At 56.1% G+C, this 16,115-nt stretch overlaps 3 protein-coding genes across 3 annotated transcripts; 2 read left to right on the top strand and 1 right to left on the bottom strand.

The window, feature by feature from the left end:
- Positions 1-7,624: 7,624 nt before the first annotated feature.
- On the top strand, positions 7,625-8,466 carry PHYSODRAFT_249827 (hypothetical protein; the record flags this gene model as incomplete). The annotated part of the gene is made up of 2 exons (XM_009529240.1): positions 7,625-7,630; positions 7,816-8,466. The coding sequence occupies 2 exons, from the start codon at positions 7,625-7,627 to the stop codon at positions 8,464-8,466; spliced, it is 657 nt and encodes a 218-aa protein (XP_009527535.1).
- Positions 8,467-12,097: 3,631 nt separating this feature from the next.
- PHYSODRAFT_301130 (hypothetical protein) lies at positions 12,098-13,607 on the bottom strand (the record flags this gene model as incomplete). The annotated part of the gene is made up of 2 exons (XM_009529239.1): positions 12,098-13,365; positions 13,394-13,607. 2 exons carry the CDS (start codon positions 13,605-13,607, stop codon positions 12,098-12,100), a joined length of 1,482 nt encoding a protein of 493 aa, XP_009527534.1.
- Positions 13,608-14,402: 795 nt separating this feature from the next.
- Positions 14,403-15,863, top strand: PHYSODRAFT_332263 (hypothetical protein; the record flags this gene model as incomplete). Its single annotated transcript, XM_009529238.1, has 1 exon — positions 14,403-15,863. One exon carries the CDS (start codon positions 14,403-14,405, stop codon positions 15,861-15,863), a length of 1,461 nt encoding a protein of 486 aa, XP_009527533.1.
- Between the last annotated feature and the right edge of the window lie 252 nt (positions 15,864-16,115).

Genomic DNA, 16,115 nt, shown 5'->3' with positions numbered 1-16,115 from the left:
GGACGACGAGGACCGGTCCGTGAGGTCGGAGGAGTCGGCGTACTCCGAGGAGGAGGAGGTCGACGGTGATATGTTCTATGCGGCCAGTGCGGTCGATGAAGCGTTCTGTGCTGCGCCTCCGAGCGCGAACATACCCTAGAAGGTGCCCACGGAGGAGGTGCCGCCGCCGACGGAGTTGAGAGCGTTGCCGAGGTCAGTGACTGCGGCCCCTTTGCGAAGCATCCTGAAGAAGGAAGGCCCCCGTCCGCGTTGGATGACGGAGGAGCCCTCCTTCGAAGGGTGGGGCGACGATGTAGATGTGGGGGGACACACTGTTCACCGAGTGGAACGACGACGGAGGATCGTCGGACGGCGAGCACATCGCCGAGGAGAACGTCAACGTAGTCGTAGGACCCGAGCCGGTGTCAAGGCCCGCCACCGAGTTGGCTGTCGCCGAGGAGGACCGAGGCGCTGTCGCCGAGATCAAAGAAGTGCCCGAGAGTTCCGAGGTGGTCGAGGCGGCCGAGGACGTTAAGGAGCCGCCCCGCCACGCTCGTCTCTTCATGGACGAGGAGCTGGACGCCATGGAGTGCGAGGCGCCGAAACTCTCCATTCCAGGCATCAGTGAGGAGCTCGAGGAGTATGACAAGGAGCTGGAGGACAGGCTCCACCCCCTCGATGGTGTAGAGTTGATGGGCAAGGTGAAGGAGAATGCGTAGAGGGCCAAGGGCCCGTCCATGGAAGAGATGTCGAAGTTTCTGGGCGTCCCGGTCGAGGCGCTGACCAAGATGAAGGACGCCTCGCCCGAGGGCACGTCCTCGCCCGAGTACTGGGAGGACTGGTACAGTAACGCGCTGGAGAACTCGGCGGAGGCCAAGCGAGCCACCCGTGACTTCAAACAGTCACTGACCAGCTGCGTCTCTCTACAACGCTCGAACGAGGAGACAACGTATGAGTCGTTCGGCCTGTCGGAGTCCGACCTGGACCCGAAGGCCTCGACCGTCTCGGTCGATGGCTCCGTGGTGGAGGAGAGCGTGACTGCGAACATTGCGGTCCCCGTGGATGTCTGTGAGGTGAACAGCGAGGAGATGGTCACTGCGGTAAGCGTGGACCTGCCCGTGGACGCTCCTGAACCGAGTTCGAGCGCTTCTCCGAGCGAGAGGTCGGAGGCTCGCAAGGCCGTGTACTTCTTGCTGAAGGAGACCAAGGACGAGATGTTGCGTGCGAAGAAGTCGGTCGTCGACCCGCTCGGAGAAGGCGGCACGGTCGAGATCCCCCCGATTCGTGATAAGCCACCTGATCTAGACTGGGTCCGTCTCGTGCACGATGGTGAGCAAGTTGCTGGTGAAAATGAAGACTAAATCGATTGGCGAGAACCTGTGAAGGAATGGACGAACGAGTACTACAATGAGAACGCTACGTATATTTGGAATAAGCTACTAGATCGAGGTTGAGAAGCCCACTCGGCGAGTGCGAAGCGTCGGCTGCGGCGTCGCTCGCGGCGGCCCGTATGCTTTGACTTCACGGCGTTGTACCGGGATTCGGCCGAGGCGCTGGACGGGGAGCTCCGTCCTGAAGAAGACGACGACGCGACGCACTACGTGCAAGTGGTCCGTCCCGAGCGTCCACCGCCGGAGCGTGGACGGAAGACCGGGATGGTGGAGGTGGTAACCGTGAACTTGCCGGACGGCTTCGGTGTCCGTGCAGATGAGGACGATGATGAGTGTGGAGCCGAGCTCCCACGCGTAGTTGCCGGTGGTCGGCGTGTGGTGTGCACTGTGGGGAACTTCGAGGCGCTGTCGTGCGGGTACATCGACTGCCTGCCTTCGCAGATGTTGGCGGACACGGGCGCGACGCTCAGTCTCGTCGACTTCCGTGTTCTGAAGCGTCTGGGCCGAGCTGGTGAACCTCTGGAGGCTTACGACGGGCATGTACGCAGTTCGTCTGGACACCGTCTGCGCATTCGGGGGTGGATCACTCTCCCCCTAATGCTGGGCAAGGTCGGGGTGACCATGCGGATGCTCGTGGCCGACAAGTTGCATGTGGACGCTATCTTGGGCGTCGACGCGCTAGGCGCGTTCGGAGCAGTGATTGACGTGGCTGAGCGGACGCTCATGCTGAAGAGCACGGGCGAAGTCTTATCGTTGGGCGTGATGGTGGTCCACGAATCGTTCATGGCCACGATGGCCGTGTCCGTCCGCTTGCCGCTAAGGGGCCAGGCCCTGGTGGTCACGGATGTGGTGGGTGATGCCCCAAACGCGACCGTCCTCGTGGAGGGCTCTCTCAACTTGCCGCCTTCGCTTTGCGTGGCGAGAACGCTCTGTACGGTGAACGACGGTCGAGTCGTCGTGGAGGTCTGCAACGCATCGACAGAAGAGTTCTGGATCAAGAAGGGCACGGTGGTGGCCTCGACATCCGTGGTGCCCGAGTCGGCGTTCGGCTTTGAGCAGCCGTCGGCGGAGAAGTCCGAAGGGGCACCCAGCCGTCCGCTCGAGGGTAGCGGGGCGGCCACCATTGCTGCCAGTCGTGAAGAAAAGGAAAAGGGGCCGGATCTCGGCGAGACTGTGAGGGCGTCGAGGCCCGATGTGCCGCCCGACAAGGAAGTGACGCTCGAGGCCGACTTCACCCAGTCGAGGCTATCGGATGAGCAGAAGTCGCTGTTCCGCAGCGAGCTGGAGCGCTTCCGAGACATGTTCGTGGAGTCGTCCAACTCGCCCGGCAGGCCCGACTTGCTGAAGTTCCAGATTGATACTGGGGACAGCAAACCGATCAAGCAGCAGCCCTACCGCGTTTCGTTCGCCGAGGGTGAGGTGATGGAGGCGGAGATCCAGCAGTACCAGAAGCTGGGCTTCGTCCGGCCCTCGAACAGCCCCTGGGCCAGCCTCGTAGGAAGCCCGACGGTGGCATCCGTTTCTGCATCGATTATCGCAAGTTGAACGCCGTAACGGTCAAAGATTGCTATCCTATGCCGCTGATTGACGACATCCTGGACGTGCTGAGTGGAGCCAAACTGTTCTCGACCATGGACATCGCCTCAGGCTACTGGAACGTGTCCATGCATGAAGACAGTATTGCTAAAACGGCTTTCACATGCAAATACGGTCTATTCGAATGGTTAGTCATGCCCTTTGGCCTATGCAATGCTGTACCTGCTTTCGAACGGTTGATGGAGACCGTGCTTGTCGACCTCAAGTGGCGCGTGTGCTTGGTGTACTTGGACGACTGCGTCATCTTCCGCGACGACTTCCCGTCGCACCTCGTTCGCCTTCGGCAAGTGCTGACCCGCTTTCAACAGACCGGCTTCAAAATGAAGATGAAGAAATGCCACTGGGGCAGGAGTCAGGTCGCCTTTCTCGGGCACATTGTGACACCCATGGGCATCCTCCCGAACCCCGAGAAGGTGAAGGCCGTCATGAACGTGCTGAGGTCGCGCGATGTGCATGATATCCGTTCATTTTTGGGGCTGACGAGCTACTTCCGCCGGTATATCCCGGGGTACGCTCTGATCTCTACGCCGCTGGAACGCCTGAAAATATAAGACATTCCGTTCGTCTGGAACGAGGACTGTGAGGTGGTGTTCCGCCAGCTGAAGAGGGCTCTAGTCACTCCTCCTATCCTAGTCTACCCGGACATGAAGAAACGATTCACGCTTTACGTCGACTCGTCAAGGTATGCTGTCGATGCTTGTCTAATGCAGGAGGTGGACGGTCGAGACCGTGCTGTCGCCTATGCTAGCAAGTTACTGACAGGCTCTCCGAAGCACTGGTTTAACAACCAAGACGGAATCTCTGAAATTGAATGCTGGGGCATTGTCTGGTCGACGCGGAAGTTCCGCTGCTATCTGGATAAGCGAGAGTTTGATCTATTCACTGACCATCAGGCGCTTACCTGGATCTTCAGTCCTGGCAACCGCACGACCAATGCTAAGCTCGCTCGCTGGGCGACCGAGCTGTCTAACCTACAATTCCGAGTGCATCACAAGCCCGGGACGAGCATGGGGCACGTGGACGGCTTGTCGCGCCTCCCCACCGCAAGTGTGAACGCGCTGACCATAGCGGACCTGCTGAACCCGGGGGGCTCGCCTGTGGGCATGGCCGACTTGCTAAATCGGGCGACTCGCCCGAGACCGTGGCCAACGACTCAGTCGGGGAGCCGTCCGATCGAGCCGTGGCTTCCGACTCAGTCGGGGAGCCGTCCGACGTGGCGCCCGAACGGATGACTGGAGACGGTGGCGGCGAGACGAGCGCGGAGACCGCGGTCCCGTTGCCGGAAGACGCTACTGAGGACGAGTCCGCGCCGACGGGCGTCCCTCCGTCGTCCGTGGACTTGTTCGGACTCGATATGGAGCAGTTGAAGGTGGAGCAGCGGAGGATCCCGTGGGTGATGGCCCTGATCGCGTTCCTGACGGGTGGAGCGCTGCCACTGGACCCTAACTTACGAGTGAAGGTTGTGAGGATCACGTCCAAGTTCGCCGTCGAGAACGAGTTGTTGATGCGCAGAGTGAATCTCCCCGCGCGCGTCGGACCCGCTCGATCGCTGACCGTGCCCGTGATACCGCTTCCGTTCGTTGAAACGGTCTTACTTTTTTGTCACGCTGATCTACTGTCGTCGCACCTCGGCCTCACGAAGACGCTCGAGAAGGTGAGGCGCCACGCGTACTGGCCAGGGTGGCGACAGGACGTCGAGGAGTATTTGCGCGAATGTGATAAGTGCAGAAGTGGCAAGGGTGCGCGTCCGTGGCGCGCTGGTCGAATGCAGAGAATGCCCATCGTGGATCTGACGGGGCCGTTCTCGTTGCTCGTGGTGGACGCCGTGGGGCCTCTGCCCGAAACCGAGCGTGGCAATCGCTATATTTTAGTTTTCGTTGATTACTTCACTCGCTGGGCTGAGGCGTTCGCCGTGGAACGCTTGGACTTCATGACGTTCGTGGAGGTGATGGTGATCGGAGTGGTGTCTCGGCACGGAGTGCCGTCGCGGTTGCTGAGCGACAACGGCTCGAACTTCACGTCTGTGGTGGCCAAGTCCTTCTATCAGACGTTAGGCATTAAGAAACTCTTTGGTGCTGCCTACCACCCTCAGACTCAAGGACTCGTCTAGAGATTCAACGGAACGCTCATAGGAATGCTACGAATGCATGTGAGTGAGGCTCAAGATGATTGGGATGTTTATCTTCCTAGAGTGCTATCTGCCTACAGGACGGCTTACCACGAAGCCCTGGGAGATTCGCCGTTTTTCTCGCTGTACAGGCGCGACCCAGTGCTTCCGTTGGACGTGGCCTTCCTCGATCTTGGCAAGAAGTGGCGGAGTAATGAAGTGGCTCAGTATAGGCGAGAGCTGTACAGCTCTCTCCGTTTCTCGCGACATTTCGTTGAGCGTCAATTGTTGAAGGCGCAAGATCGGCACGAGCAGCGCCTGGAAGGGCAAATCGAAGTGAATTATGGAGTAGGAGACCCGGTGTGGGTCTACCAGGTGTTCAGGGCGAAACGCGGCGAAGTGCGCACGAAGAAGCTTGCCTTAGCTTGGCACGGTCCCTATCGGATCGTAGCCAAGGTCGGCGAGAACGCTTATCGGGTCGACATCCCGACTCATCCTAGCAAAACGGTGACCGTGAACGTGAATAGGCTCAAAAGGTATCGTGGCAAGTGGACCCGGCCTTATATGGATGAAGTGCCCGAGGGTGTGGGCACTAGTGAGGAGAACGAAGAAGAGGGGCCATTGGAAGAGGCCGACCTCCCTGCGTCGAGCTACGCGGAACGGTTGACACTAGGAAATGAGGACACTGTTATTGTGGGCGTGGAAGCCCCCATCGTGGAAATAGTGGCGAAGATGAAGGACGGTCTGGGCGTGAAGTACCTGACGATGACCAGCACGTATGAGGTGTTCTGGCTGCCCAGGTAGGCTTTGATGCCAGCGTATGCGTCGTTGGTGACCGCTTCTGAGCAAGCGGATAGGAGGAAGAAGGGATTGCCGGAGCTTCGTCGAAGTGCGCGTTTGGCGGACGCTAACGCCCAAGTCGATGATGACTATTTGCTGCTCGCGTAGATGGTGATGTTCTTGAGCTGAAGAACCTGTGATTGTGGATATGGATTTACGAGCAGCTCAAGAATGGTGGATATGCATGTCAAGTTCATGTTTTATTTGGATTTACCTGCAAAATTAGTGCTGCGGCTGCACTAGACTCGACTACAACGAAATGAAGAAGATAAACGGAGATCCGAGGTGCACTTGGCCTTGTCGACGCTTGCGGAACGCGACTTGAGCTTCTTAGTCGGAGGCTCGCTCGCTACCTCGCCGTCGTCGTCTGCTTCGTCGCCCGGCAGCGTCTCTTTGGCCGCGACGGGGGCCTTGGTGGGCCTTGTCGTCCTTGTCACTGTCGTCCTTGGCCGCCGGCTTCTTCTTGTCGTCGCTGGAGTCTTCGGACTCGCCTGACTTGCTGGAGCGAGAAACCGGAACCCCTGGCTTGGACGGAGTGGTAGCTCGCTGTTTGACGGCGGGAGCCACGAGGTCCTCGTGCGCCGCGCCCTTGCTCTTAGCCGCGCCGGCAGAGTGCTTGGCCGCTCTGCCTCCCAACCACATGAGCGTGTCATGAGCACCGTTCTCGAAGTCGTCGAGAAAGCCGAAGTACCCTCGCTCCTCGATGTTGTAGCTGATGAGCTCGTTCCGCGCTCGGCACGCATTCATTTTCTCCTTGCGCCGCTGGTCGGCATTCAGACAAGGCGCGTACAGCGCCCACAGGAAAAACAGCTCGCGGAAGCGCATGTTGGCAAGGTAGTGGGCGAGGTGCAACTCGGGATACTCGGATGGCGGGTACCAGCACCACTGCTTGCGCCAGGGGTACGCCAAGCGGAACGGAGCGAGGCCCTTGCTGAAGGCGCGCTGCGCAAGTGCGGTCAGGTCGATCTTCAGTCGCGCGGGCGCCGTCTTCGGCAACCGGAAGTCGTAGGCCTCGGCCTTCTGTTTCTTCTTCGATGGCGGCCTCGTCTTGGAAGACGTCCGTGGCTTCGATCTGGTCCCTGTCGATGGACGTGGTGGTGGTGGCGTCGACTGTGGCGTGGGCACCAACGGCGGCAGCGGGATCGACAGGACGGAGTGCTCGGCAGGCTCGCCGGCCTGCATCTGATCGGGGTGGGGCAGGCTCACGAGGATCTGGTTCAGGCGGCGCGCGTCGCCACCCGACAGGACGTCCATGGCCATGGCGTCCAGCACGTCTAGCCCCTGGGACGCGGCTGGTCACTTTCGAAGAGCCCGCGAGCGCCGCTGTTGACCAACTGGCTGTAACGGGGCCTTGGCTGCCCTGCGCCGCTGCAAGTCGATGTTGACCGCCAAGGGCTGCCGCTAGTGGCGCGCGCGGACGGTCCGGACGCGTTGAAGTGGCCGTCATTATGAATTAGCGCTGCTGGAACGATGGCGTGGGCGACGGACGTGGTGAACGGCCTGGCGGCAATAGTGGTGGTCGCTGCTGAGGCAGCGTGTCAAGTTGCGGTGGAGCGTCGCTGGGAGCTGGCGTGGCTCACTGCTGGAGCGGTGTCGTGGACGGTTACGGGCCCCCTGCGAAGCATTGGCTCACGGATCGCCGCTGCGTTCGTCGACTTCGCCCTGAAATGGAGCGTGCTGGCCAAGTTATGCGTCATGCGCTACTGCAGGTATGTCCGTGGGCCTGCCGTGCAACTGCAGCCGCTCCAAACTCGCGTGTGGAAGTGCTACGAGGCCCTGCTGGCCACCCCGTTGGTTGTGCTGGAATCCAAGGGCAAGCACGAAGACGGGCTGGGGAGGTTGCTCTGCAAGTGGCTTGACGCCCTCCACGAATGGTGGTGCGTCTTCTTGCCAGAGACTTAGGCGTCGGGACGGAAGGCGTGCTCCAAGTACTGCACGGGCGCGAGTCTGGAGTCTGGCCGTTCGGTCGCCCGTGCCAAGCTTGTCGCCAAGGTGGTGTGGACGCTGACGTCCCTGATCATGTTCTCGGCGTTCTACGCCGTGCTGTTCATCTACGAAGTCGTCGAGTGGGTCTGCCAGGGCGTGGCCAGCGTGTTCGCCGAAGTCGTGGTCTTCGATTGCTGGTTCGCCTCCGAGGAGGGCGAGCAGGCAATAGTGACTAACTACTGGTTGCTTGTGGTGAACGTTTGGGTTGCGCTGGTATGCATAACCAGCAAGTTGTGGAGGCTCTACGAGGCGTCGGCAGGCGAGCATTCGCCACTGACTATGGCCACGGAGGGCTACGCTGCGTGGTGCGCGGCTCTCGAGGAGCAGGAGCAGGCTGAGCGTCTAAGTGAGGCATTCTGGAGGATGGACGGCGGGGGCAATGCGCCGAGAGTGCAGGTGCGGACGCGAAGTGGATTGCAGGCCGAACGGAGGGTCTTGCAAGCAAGGAGAGAAGTGGATCAAGCTGCGTGCGCTCGGCGAGGACGCCGAGATGCAGTCGGGGAGGATGTCCCGAGTCGGAGCGGCTCGGACCGTTCCAACTCTGTGTGGGCGACGATGAGTGCCTGAGGTCGTCCACCTGCTGTGGCTGCGGACGAGGAGTTGTGGGCCGTGGGCCGGGTTGTCTCTAAGGTGGAGACCCGTGGGCCGCTACCCGGAGGTATCTCGGAGGGATGATGTGTTTCGCCGTGTCGTGGCGGGACTTCGGGGACGGATGGCATGTTAGGCGGCTTTGAGGGCCGTCAAGGTGAACGGATCAAGTCTTTGGGAGGGGTGAGCGGGAACGGAGTCACCCGAAGGCGCTGAAACGCAAGGATCTGCAGAGGTAGAGAGGAAGAGTTAGGAGTAGAAGGAAGGTCAGTCGTGAATTTTGCTTAAAAGGACCACACAGGTCGTATGGAGCACTTATTGCATTTTGCTTAGTGACCTCCTTGCTATTTGTGCCCCATAAACCTATAAGCACAGGCAGCACTTACTACTCCTATACAGCGGCGGCCCGCCCCAAACCGGTCCGACAAAGTGACTCGCGACAAAGAGAGCTGGCACTGCATCCAGTGGATTCACAAAATCGTTTTGTAGAATCGAGTCGGTAGTTTGGGTGCTTGTGGCCCTACCTTACTCCGTTCACGGCTTTGGAGAACTCGATGTTTTTGTGTCTTACAGAGTTCTTCCTTTAATGGCGTTCGATTTAATGGAGCGAATGGACGTTGGCATCCGTCGATCCGAGTCGTTTTCAGCTATTGCTGAACGGAAAGCATGCAACATCTGAACGCAATTCCAATTATTCAGCTTTGACTTTATACTGGGATAGGAAGTAACGTTATTGCTCCTATCGCAGACCAAATCAAAATCGTGGCCGCTCACCAAAATTCTAAACCAAAATGTACGAATCTGAATATATCAATCAATGAACAAAACTACACCAGTCATTGTCCATTTCGAGCAATTGGCAGCATGGCGGAGTTCACACTGTGGTGGCTGCTCGTTGGGAGAAGGCTGATGAGCTTACGTGTGGCAGCTAGCGCAGACCTGGCGAGTGCTCTTAAGATATCCTTCCCGGCAGTCTTCGCAGAGCGCGAAAACGCCGAGTTCAGACTGTATCCAGCCCGACTAGACAACGGTGAATGGATCGAGATGGGTGGATTTCTAAGCCGCGGATTGGAGAATTGCGTTTGAGATAATTTGCAAGACGGAGCTTTGCCTCGATAAATCGGTGGGACACCTCTTTGGAGCGACGGGACCTAACGTCCCTCACCTTATCGTGCGGGCCATGGAGCCAGAACTGGGGGAACTTGTTCATCCGCACCCCGGTGTATCACAAGCGGAGAAAGAAACAAGCAGAGAGCTATGGGTTTTACTGATTGGAGCCCGCCAGGAACCCCAGACCATCCTGATGAAGCCGACGGAGATTGTGTGGGACTTACTGGAGGCCATCGACGCTGAAAACCCGACATTCTTCGCCGGGATTGACTACTCGATGGTTTGTCTGTACTTGGCCAAGACCGAGCGCGGTGACTGGTTTCCCCAGAATGGACCTGAAGCAACCGCGTTAATGACAGGATCTAAGCCAATGGTTAAATCCGTTTGTCGGAAAGAAATCCCTCTGCATCATCCAGTTAAACGCCACTTTAAGGGCGCGGGGAGCAGAGATGTGCATCTTCTTGTCCGGGTCGTTATGCCTGGGATACTGAGCAAGCGCGCTCGCTCGTTGGACGACGCCCTGCCCATCGAGTTTGTGGTGCTTTGGTGCAGAGTGGTCGGTGCTTCCAGCACGTCCAGCTTCCCCGTGATTATCGACCGATCGAAGGCGCTGATCAAGAAAGTGGCATTCTGCGACGACAATGAAGTCCTCGAAACGAGCATTTTCCTGTTTGAAGCTAAGGATGCGGGCGGGCGGTGGCTACCGAGGTTCTCGGAAGACGTCAGTGCGTTTGAGGAGATCCAGCAGCGGGTGACAGAGAAGGAGATCCGTAGCAAAGCGCTTTTCCCGACGCAAACACTGCAAACTATTTTTCATTCGCTGGCAATTGAAGACCTGAACGTGATGATTTTAACAGCACCGAGGTATACTGTGACTCCAAATGAAAGCTGCAGTAGCTTAACGCAGCCGTACCAAAGTGTGGCGTCCGTATTGAAAGCGACCGAGCCAGTGGAGAAGAAGTCAGCTTATCACCATGGAAGTCGTCATGGTGTATGCACGCCTACCACATACGCATTAAATCGCAACGGGCCACCTTTATGGGGGGATATAATCGAAGTTTGTGCTTCGAAGGCTGTCGGTAACACAATTCAGAGACGCAAGTCAGTAAACGACAACAAAACGCAACAAACTAGTGTGCAATTGTACAAGCTCAAAAAGATGTCAATGTTCATGCGAAGTTGTGTCCTTATGTATGCCAGTTTCGTGAAGCTCGATGGTCTAGTAAATCTGACTCCCGTATGCCTTCACCGACGTAATGGTGCATGCCACCGAAGCCACTAACGGCACGCTGACTAAAACCTACAGGGACTGTTGTAGACGCAGCTCTGCCGGCAACAGTCCCTTACAGCCTGGTCAGAAGCGTACTCGTTCGTGTCGCAGCACTTGCTGATTTTATCGAATTTTGCTGTATCGCTGAGGTAGAGGCTGTCGCAGGCGTCTTCGCCGCGACAGGACCTTGCCGAATCGGTAGGCATCGCAGCCATCGCAACGAGAAGAAGGGCGAAGGAGGCCGCGAGCTTCATTTCTTGGTCACTTGATTTGAGGGGGCGAATGTGGTGGTCTTGGCAAACTGAGAACTGATGCGACGAGTGTTCAAGAGGCAAAGCCGGACAAGCTGGCTGCGCTATGCGAGCGCAAACAGCGCAAACAGCGTAATACAGTAACCATCGCCCGAGCCACGTGCTGATTGAGCAAGTTGCAGGACAAACGCCATGATAGGCGATTAAACGACAATAACGGTAAGCGTGATGCCTGTAATCACGTTCGCCGTTAGTTTCTTTCCAAAACAGGGCAACTGGCTGCAGACAACATGGCCGCAAACTGTTGAGTGTTGAAGCGGTAAGTCTGATGGCGTTATGGTACGCACACGAGTAGTAACGACAAGACTGATGACCAGGAATGAGGCAGGCAACGCGACTGCAAGTAGTTCACGTGCGTGTACCTGTATACGACAAAATGCAGGTGTGTATGCTTTGACTACTGTATGTTGTCGCTTGCAGAAAAAAATGGCATAGCTTCCAAGTTGATCTTTATCGTACATGACCCTCTTCCCCCCCTACATTAGGATGCAACTGGCCGTAATCTGAAGCAGGAAAAAGAAAACCCGTGTGATCCAACAAACATTTCGTCATCACGTCTGTCGTAACTATGCGGCCACTACATGGACCATGGCTGCACGTCAGAAATGGGACTAACTATTATGGTAAATAATTGCAATGGTTTTACTAAGTAACAGCGTCGTAGATTTCATGCACCGTGTAGATATGTTTTGTATAGTTTTGTTAGAGTTGGGTGCTAGTTGGCTAGCTTGCTTCCGTGGAAGCCGAACTGCCGCTCGAGCTCAAGCTGCAGTGTTTTCTTGATCTTGCGGTTTCGTGTGTTATGCAGTGCTTCCGTCAGTACGTTCGCTGGACAATCTAAGCTGCTGTACAGAAGTAGCAGAGCTCGCTTTCGGCCGCATCGAGCTGCCATCAGAAATGCTTGATCCAGAAACTTTTGTTAGACTGAGCCTTGGTCAATAAGAAACTTTACGAGTGCCAGACCTCGTCTCTCCGTGACCGCTCTCTCAAAAGCAGTCCCAATAGCTGCAGAACTGATGCTGTGCTCTGTGTACATGGCTGTTGCATCATCGACGGGAATTTTGAAAACCACCCATTGAAACGCGTCACTGACTGCCTCCGGTGGAATACAGTTCATTGCGTACAAGTAGCACACAATCCGTGTGCTTTCTTCGCTGAGCTCGCTAGAGAACGATTTGATCGTTTCCCTGGTAGGTCCGTATCTTAAAGCGTTTGTAAAAGCTGCGGCAATGGAACTGACGGAGACATCTTCATTTGAATACAAAAACTTGATCACAGCAAGACTGCCCGCGGTCTCAAGGGCGTCGATGATGGATATCGGCGAAGCGCGCTTCTTTCCATACAGCAACGTGACAGATTTGAGTTTTCCCCTGCTTGAGGCCAGCACAAAGGCTTTGTCAAATAGCCCGGCTGAAACTTCGTCTGTCGACAGTAGAAACTCGATAATATCGATCCATTCATGGGTCACTGCAGCGAGAAACCCAGCTTCTAACGATGCTGATTCTACTGGATGTTTCTTGTGAAGATACTCCACGGCGCTAGTACTTCCAGCCATCGCCATTCGGACGAACAAGTCGTGTTTCTCCCGGCGTGAGTACACATCGTAAAGTATATTGGCCAGAAGCTCGTTGCCAGGTACTGCTGCTTTCTCAAATGCTCTAGCGATGTTCCAGCAATTTTCCCTATCGCTGAGCAAGAAAATCACGACGTCGGTGTGGCCTTTAGCGCTTGCACGCGCCAAAGCACATAATTTTCTCATGGTGGGGTTGTACCAATGCCAATAATCTCGATCTTTTGCGTGATTCACGGAGAATTCGACGACTTCAAGGTGGTCATTCTCAGCTCCAGCTTCCAGCACACTCCACGTTGCTCGGTAGATTCTCCCTTGGTAGAACTGGCGGTCTCCGGCTTCATCATCTGAATCGTATTCGCGCCAAACAATTTCCGGAAATATGTATTCCACGATATCGAGATGACCGCTGCCTGCAGCAACAACAGCAGCATCTCTCCTCGCTTCCCAGGTCAAGTACTTGTCACACTCGTCTTCGTCTTCATTTTCACCCGCCTCTTCATCCGTTTCCTCCTCCCCCTCCTCCTCTTCTTCGCTGTAGTGACCAGCGTTTTCCAGGAAAAACTTGACGATGTCCAGCAGACCAGCCTCGGCAGCTAGTGCCATGGCCTTCCCCACTGCTCCATAGCCAAATCTTTCCTTCACATCTCTTGCTGCCTTGCACGGCTTCCAGAATTGCCTCCTCGGGTGTCTTGGCCCACTCGTTGATCGCGTCAAGTACGGGATGCAGACTCGCAATTGCTACAGGAAATCGCGCGTCTTTGAGTTTCTTGTAGGGGTAGTCGGCAGCAATTTCCAGCTCACCAGCTGCACTCATGGCTCGTGGGGGCTCGTTGTCACTGCCACGGCTGCGCTTCATGGTCTCCACCTTTAACAAATGCGTTCTCCGTTCCTTGGTGCTGCCCAAAGGTGGTTTTTTAGCGACGGAAACTTCCAAAAATACCAAGCCGACAAGGATGCGTATTCTAGTCTCCAAGTGCACGATTGATAAAACCTCTTGAATCCTGCGTGATGCATTCTATCTGACATAAACTTTAGCGTAGGCCCTCATCCACCCAAGCTGATAAACGAACTCGATCTCATGTGTCTAGCTGCAATCTTGAAGCGACCGACTTGTGGCAGCCAGGCACCTTTTTACCAGCTTACGTCCAGAGGAATGGTCCAGAGTGTCAGTTTTTAGACACAATTGCGGCCTTTTCCAAGTTGAAGTAGCATTTTCTGCAGTCATTCTTTCTCTCCACGTGAGTGGGAACACACGAAGCGGGAGCTTTTTGCAGCAGAAATGCCAGTGACGACGCGACCCGGGAAGCGAGCAGACCGCTCCCAACCTTCCTCTCAGCCAAGACATGCCAAGGCTGCACGCAGCTGTGCTGGCGATCCACTCCAGAGTCAAGTCCAAGTGAGGGGAGTGTTGATCCCCAGTACCAACACCTGCGGGGCGCCCTTTTTCCTGGCGCGATTCTAGCGCTGCCCCATGTTCTCAGCTCCATCAACATGCTAGCAGCGATGACCCCACTGGAGGCGGCGGAGGCAGCAATCAAAGCGAACGACTTCACGTATACTGGAGAGGTCCGACTGCGACGCCACTGAAGTCTTTCGATATGCCGCATCTAGCGGTCGAGTTGGCGCTGTAAGAGCGATGCTACCCAAAATAATGGGCACGGGGGAGTTCACACTGAATTTCTACGTTATCGAAGACTTGAAGAACGCAGCGGTGACTGCTGCCAGCAACGGGCACTTCGAAGTGGTGCAAGTATTGCTGAAGGAGATTGTACAGCAACGAGAATACAGGGCCGTTGGGTACTTTTCTCAGCAAGAAATCATCGCGCACAAGAACCGTTGTGCGTGGAGTATCCTGGACGCGGCCGCAGCAGACGGGTATGCAGATATTGTGAAATTTGCAGCTCGTTACGCACACGATGACAACGACTATGGCAGTCCTCCCGGGAGTGTCACGAGTTCGGGTCTCTTCAGCGCCATTTCTCGCGGTCACACTGATATTGTGGCGTATCTGGTTAGTCGTGGGTATCGTTGGAATGTCCTTGATGCCGTTGATCAGGCTGCGAAGGCCGGACACTTTGAGGTGGCCAACGTGATATACAACGCGTACCACCCGGAGTACCCCGTCGATAACATTTTCCTTCGGATGGCCCGCACAGGGATGACTGACGCACTCAAGTACCTGTATCACGCGGGCCACGATGACCTCGACCTGGTAGGAAAAGCGTTCCTATGTGCCTCAGGGAATATCGGGATTACCGACTTTTTGTGGGAGACTGGGAAAGTTTCGTCAGAACAGTTCGAAAAGGATTTTGAGAGCGCAGCCTGTTGTGGATTTGTTGAATTCATGAAGAGTCTGCTCAACAAGAGAAGCATCTCGGCCGATATACTGAACAAGGCGTTCAAGGATAGTACGCACAATACCGTCACCGGGCTCAAGTGTCTTCTGCAGACCGACAAGATTCGCGCGGAGTCGATTGGCACTTCTTTTCGTGTCGCTTGCCACAATGGAGCTTCCGAAGGCAGGTGCGCTGACGTGGTGAAATTCCTGATCGAGCAGTCTTGCCTGTCATCCGGCGTGATTAACGAGGCACTTCTATCAGCTGTGAACGACAACCAGTCTCGAGTGGTCGAGATTCTAGTTGATGACCATCGTCTGTCGCCTGGTGCGGCCATCAAGGCGTTTGAGAGTGCATTCACGAAAGGATCCCAAGACATTATGGAGGTTTTGGTGAAAAAAGACTTGATTTCTCCTGAACTGCTGCAGAGCGCCTTTATGCGGGTGTTCAACTCTGGGCGCAACTCGCATTTGCGAGAATTTCTGTACGACGAAGGGCATATTCCTGAAGCAGTGGTCCGCAAAGCTCTTCTCAACGCCGCTCGCCGAGGATACACTGACGCAGTTGAATTTCTTTTGGACAAGCCAGAAGCCTCTCGTGACGTGAAGATCGAAGCGTTCATGCTCGCGGCGAGGAACGACAGAGTGAAAGCTGTCAAGTACATGGAATGGCGCGGAAATTTACCACTCGAATCGCTGACCGAAGCACTGAACGCGACGACAAATCAGAAGCTGCAACAATTCCTGACTGGGCGGATCGGACGCGACACGAACTAGGAGAGTCTAGTAACAGAGCATGGCCAGTCAAGGTTTCTGCTTGTCCGAATTTATCGTTCAAGAGCCGTTTTGGCATGCGTGAAGTAGACATTGGCATGGTTTGCGCGCCGAAAGCGCAAAATAATTATCAAGAGACTATTTTTTCACGTGAGTCCTTGGCATCTTTCCACGGAGCCTGGTCGTTAGTGTACTACTACATGGAGTGACACCGAGAGGTCCACGAGCCCCAGGCAACGCGGTGCCTTCGTACGT

Source organism: Phytophthora sojae, assembly GCF_000149755.1.
Source record: "Phytophthora sojae unplaced genomic scaffold PHYSOscaffold_4, whole genome shotgun sequence".
Classification (NCBI taxonomy): Eukaryota; Oomycota; class Peronosporomycetes; order Peronosporales; family Peronosporaceae; genus Phytophthora; species Phytophthora sojae.
Note: the sequence above shows the minus strand (reverse complement) of the source record. Positions and strands in the feature narration are given on the sequence as shown.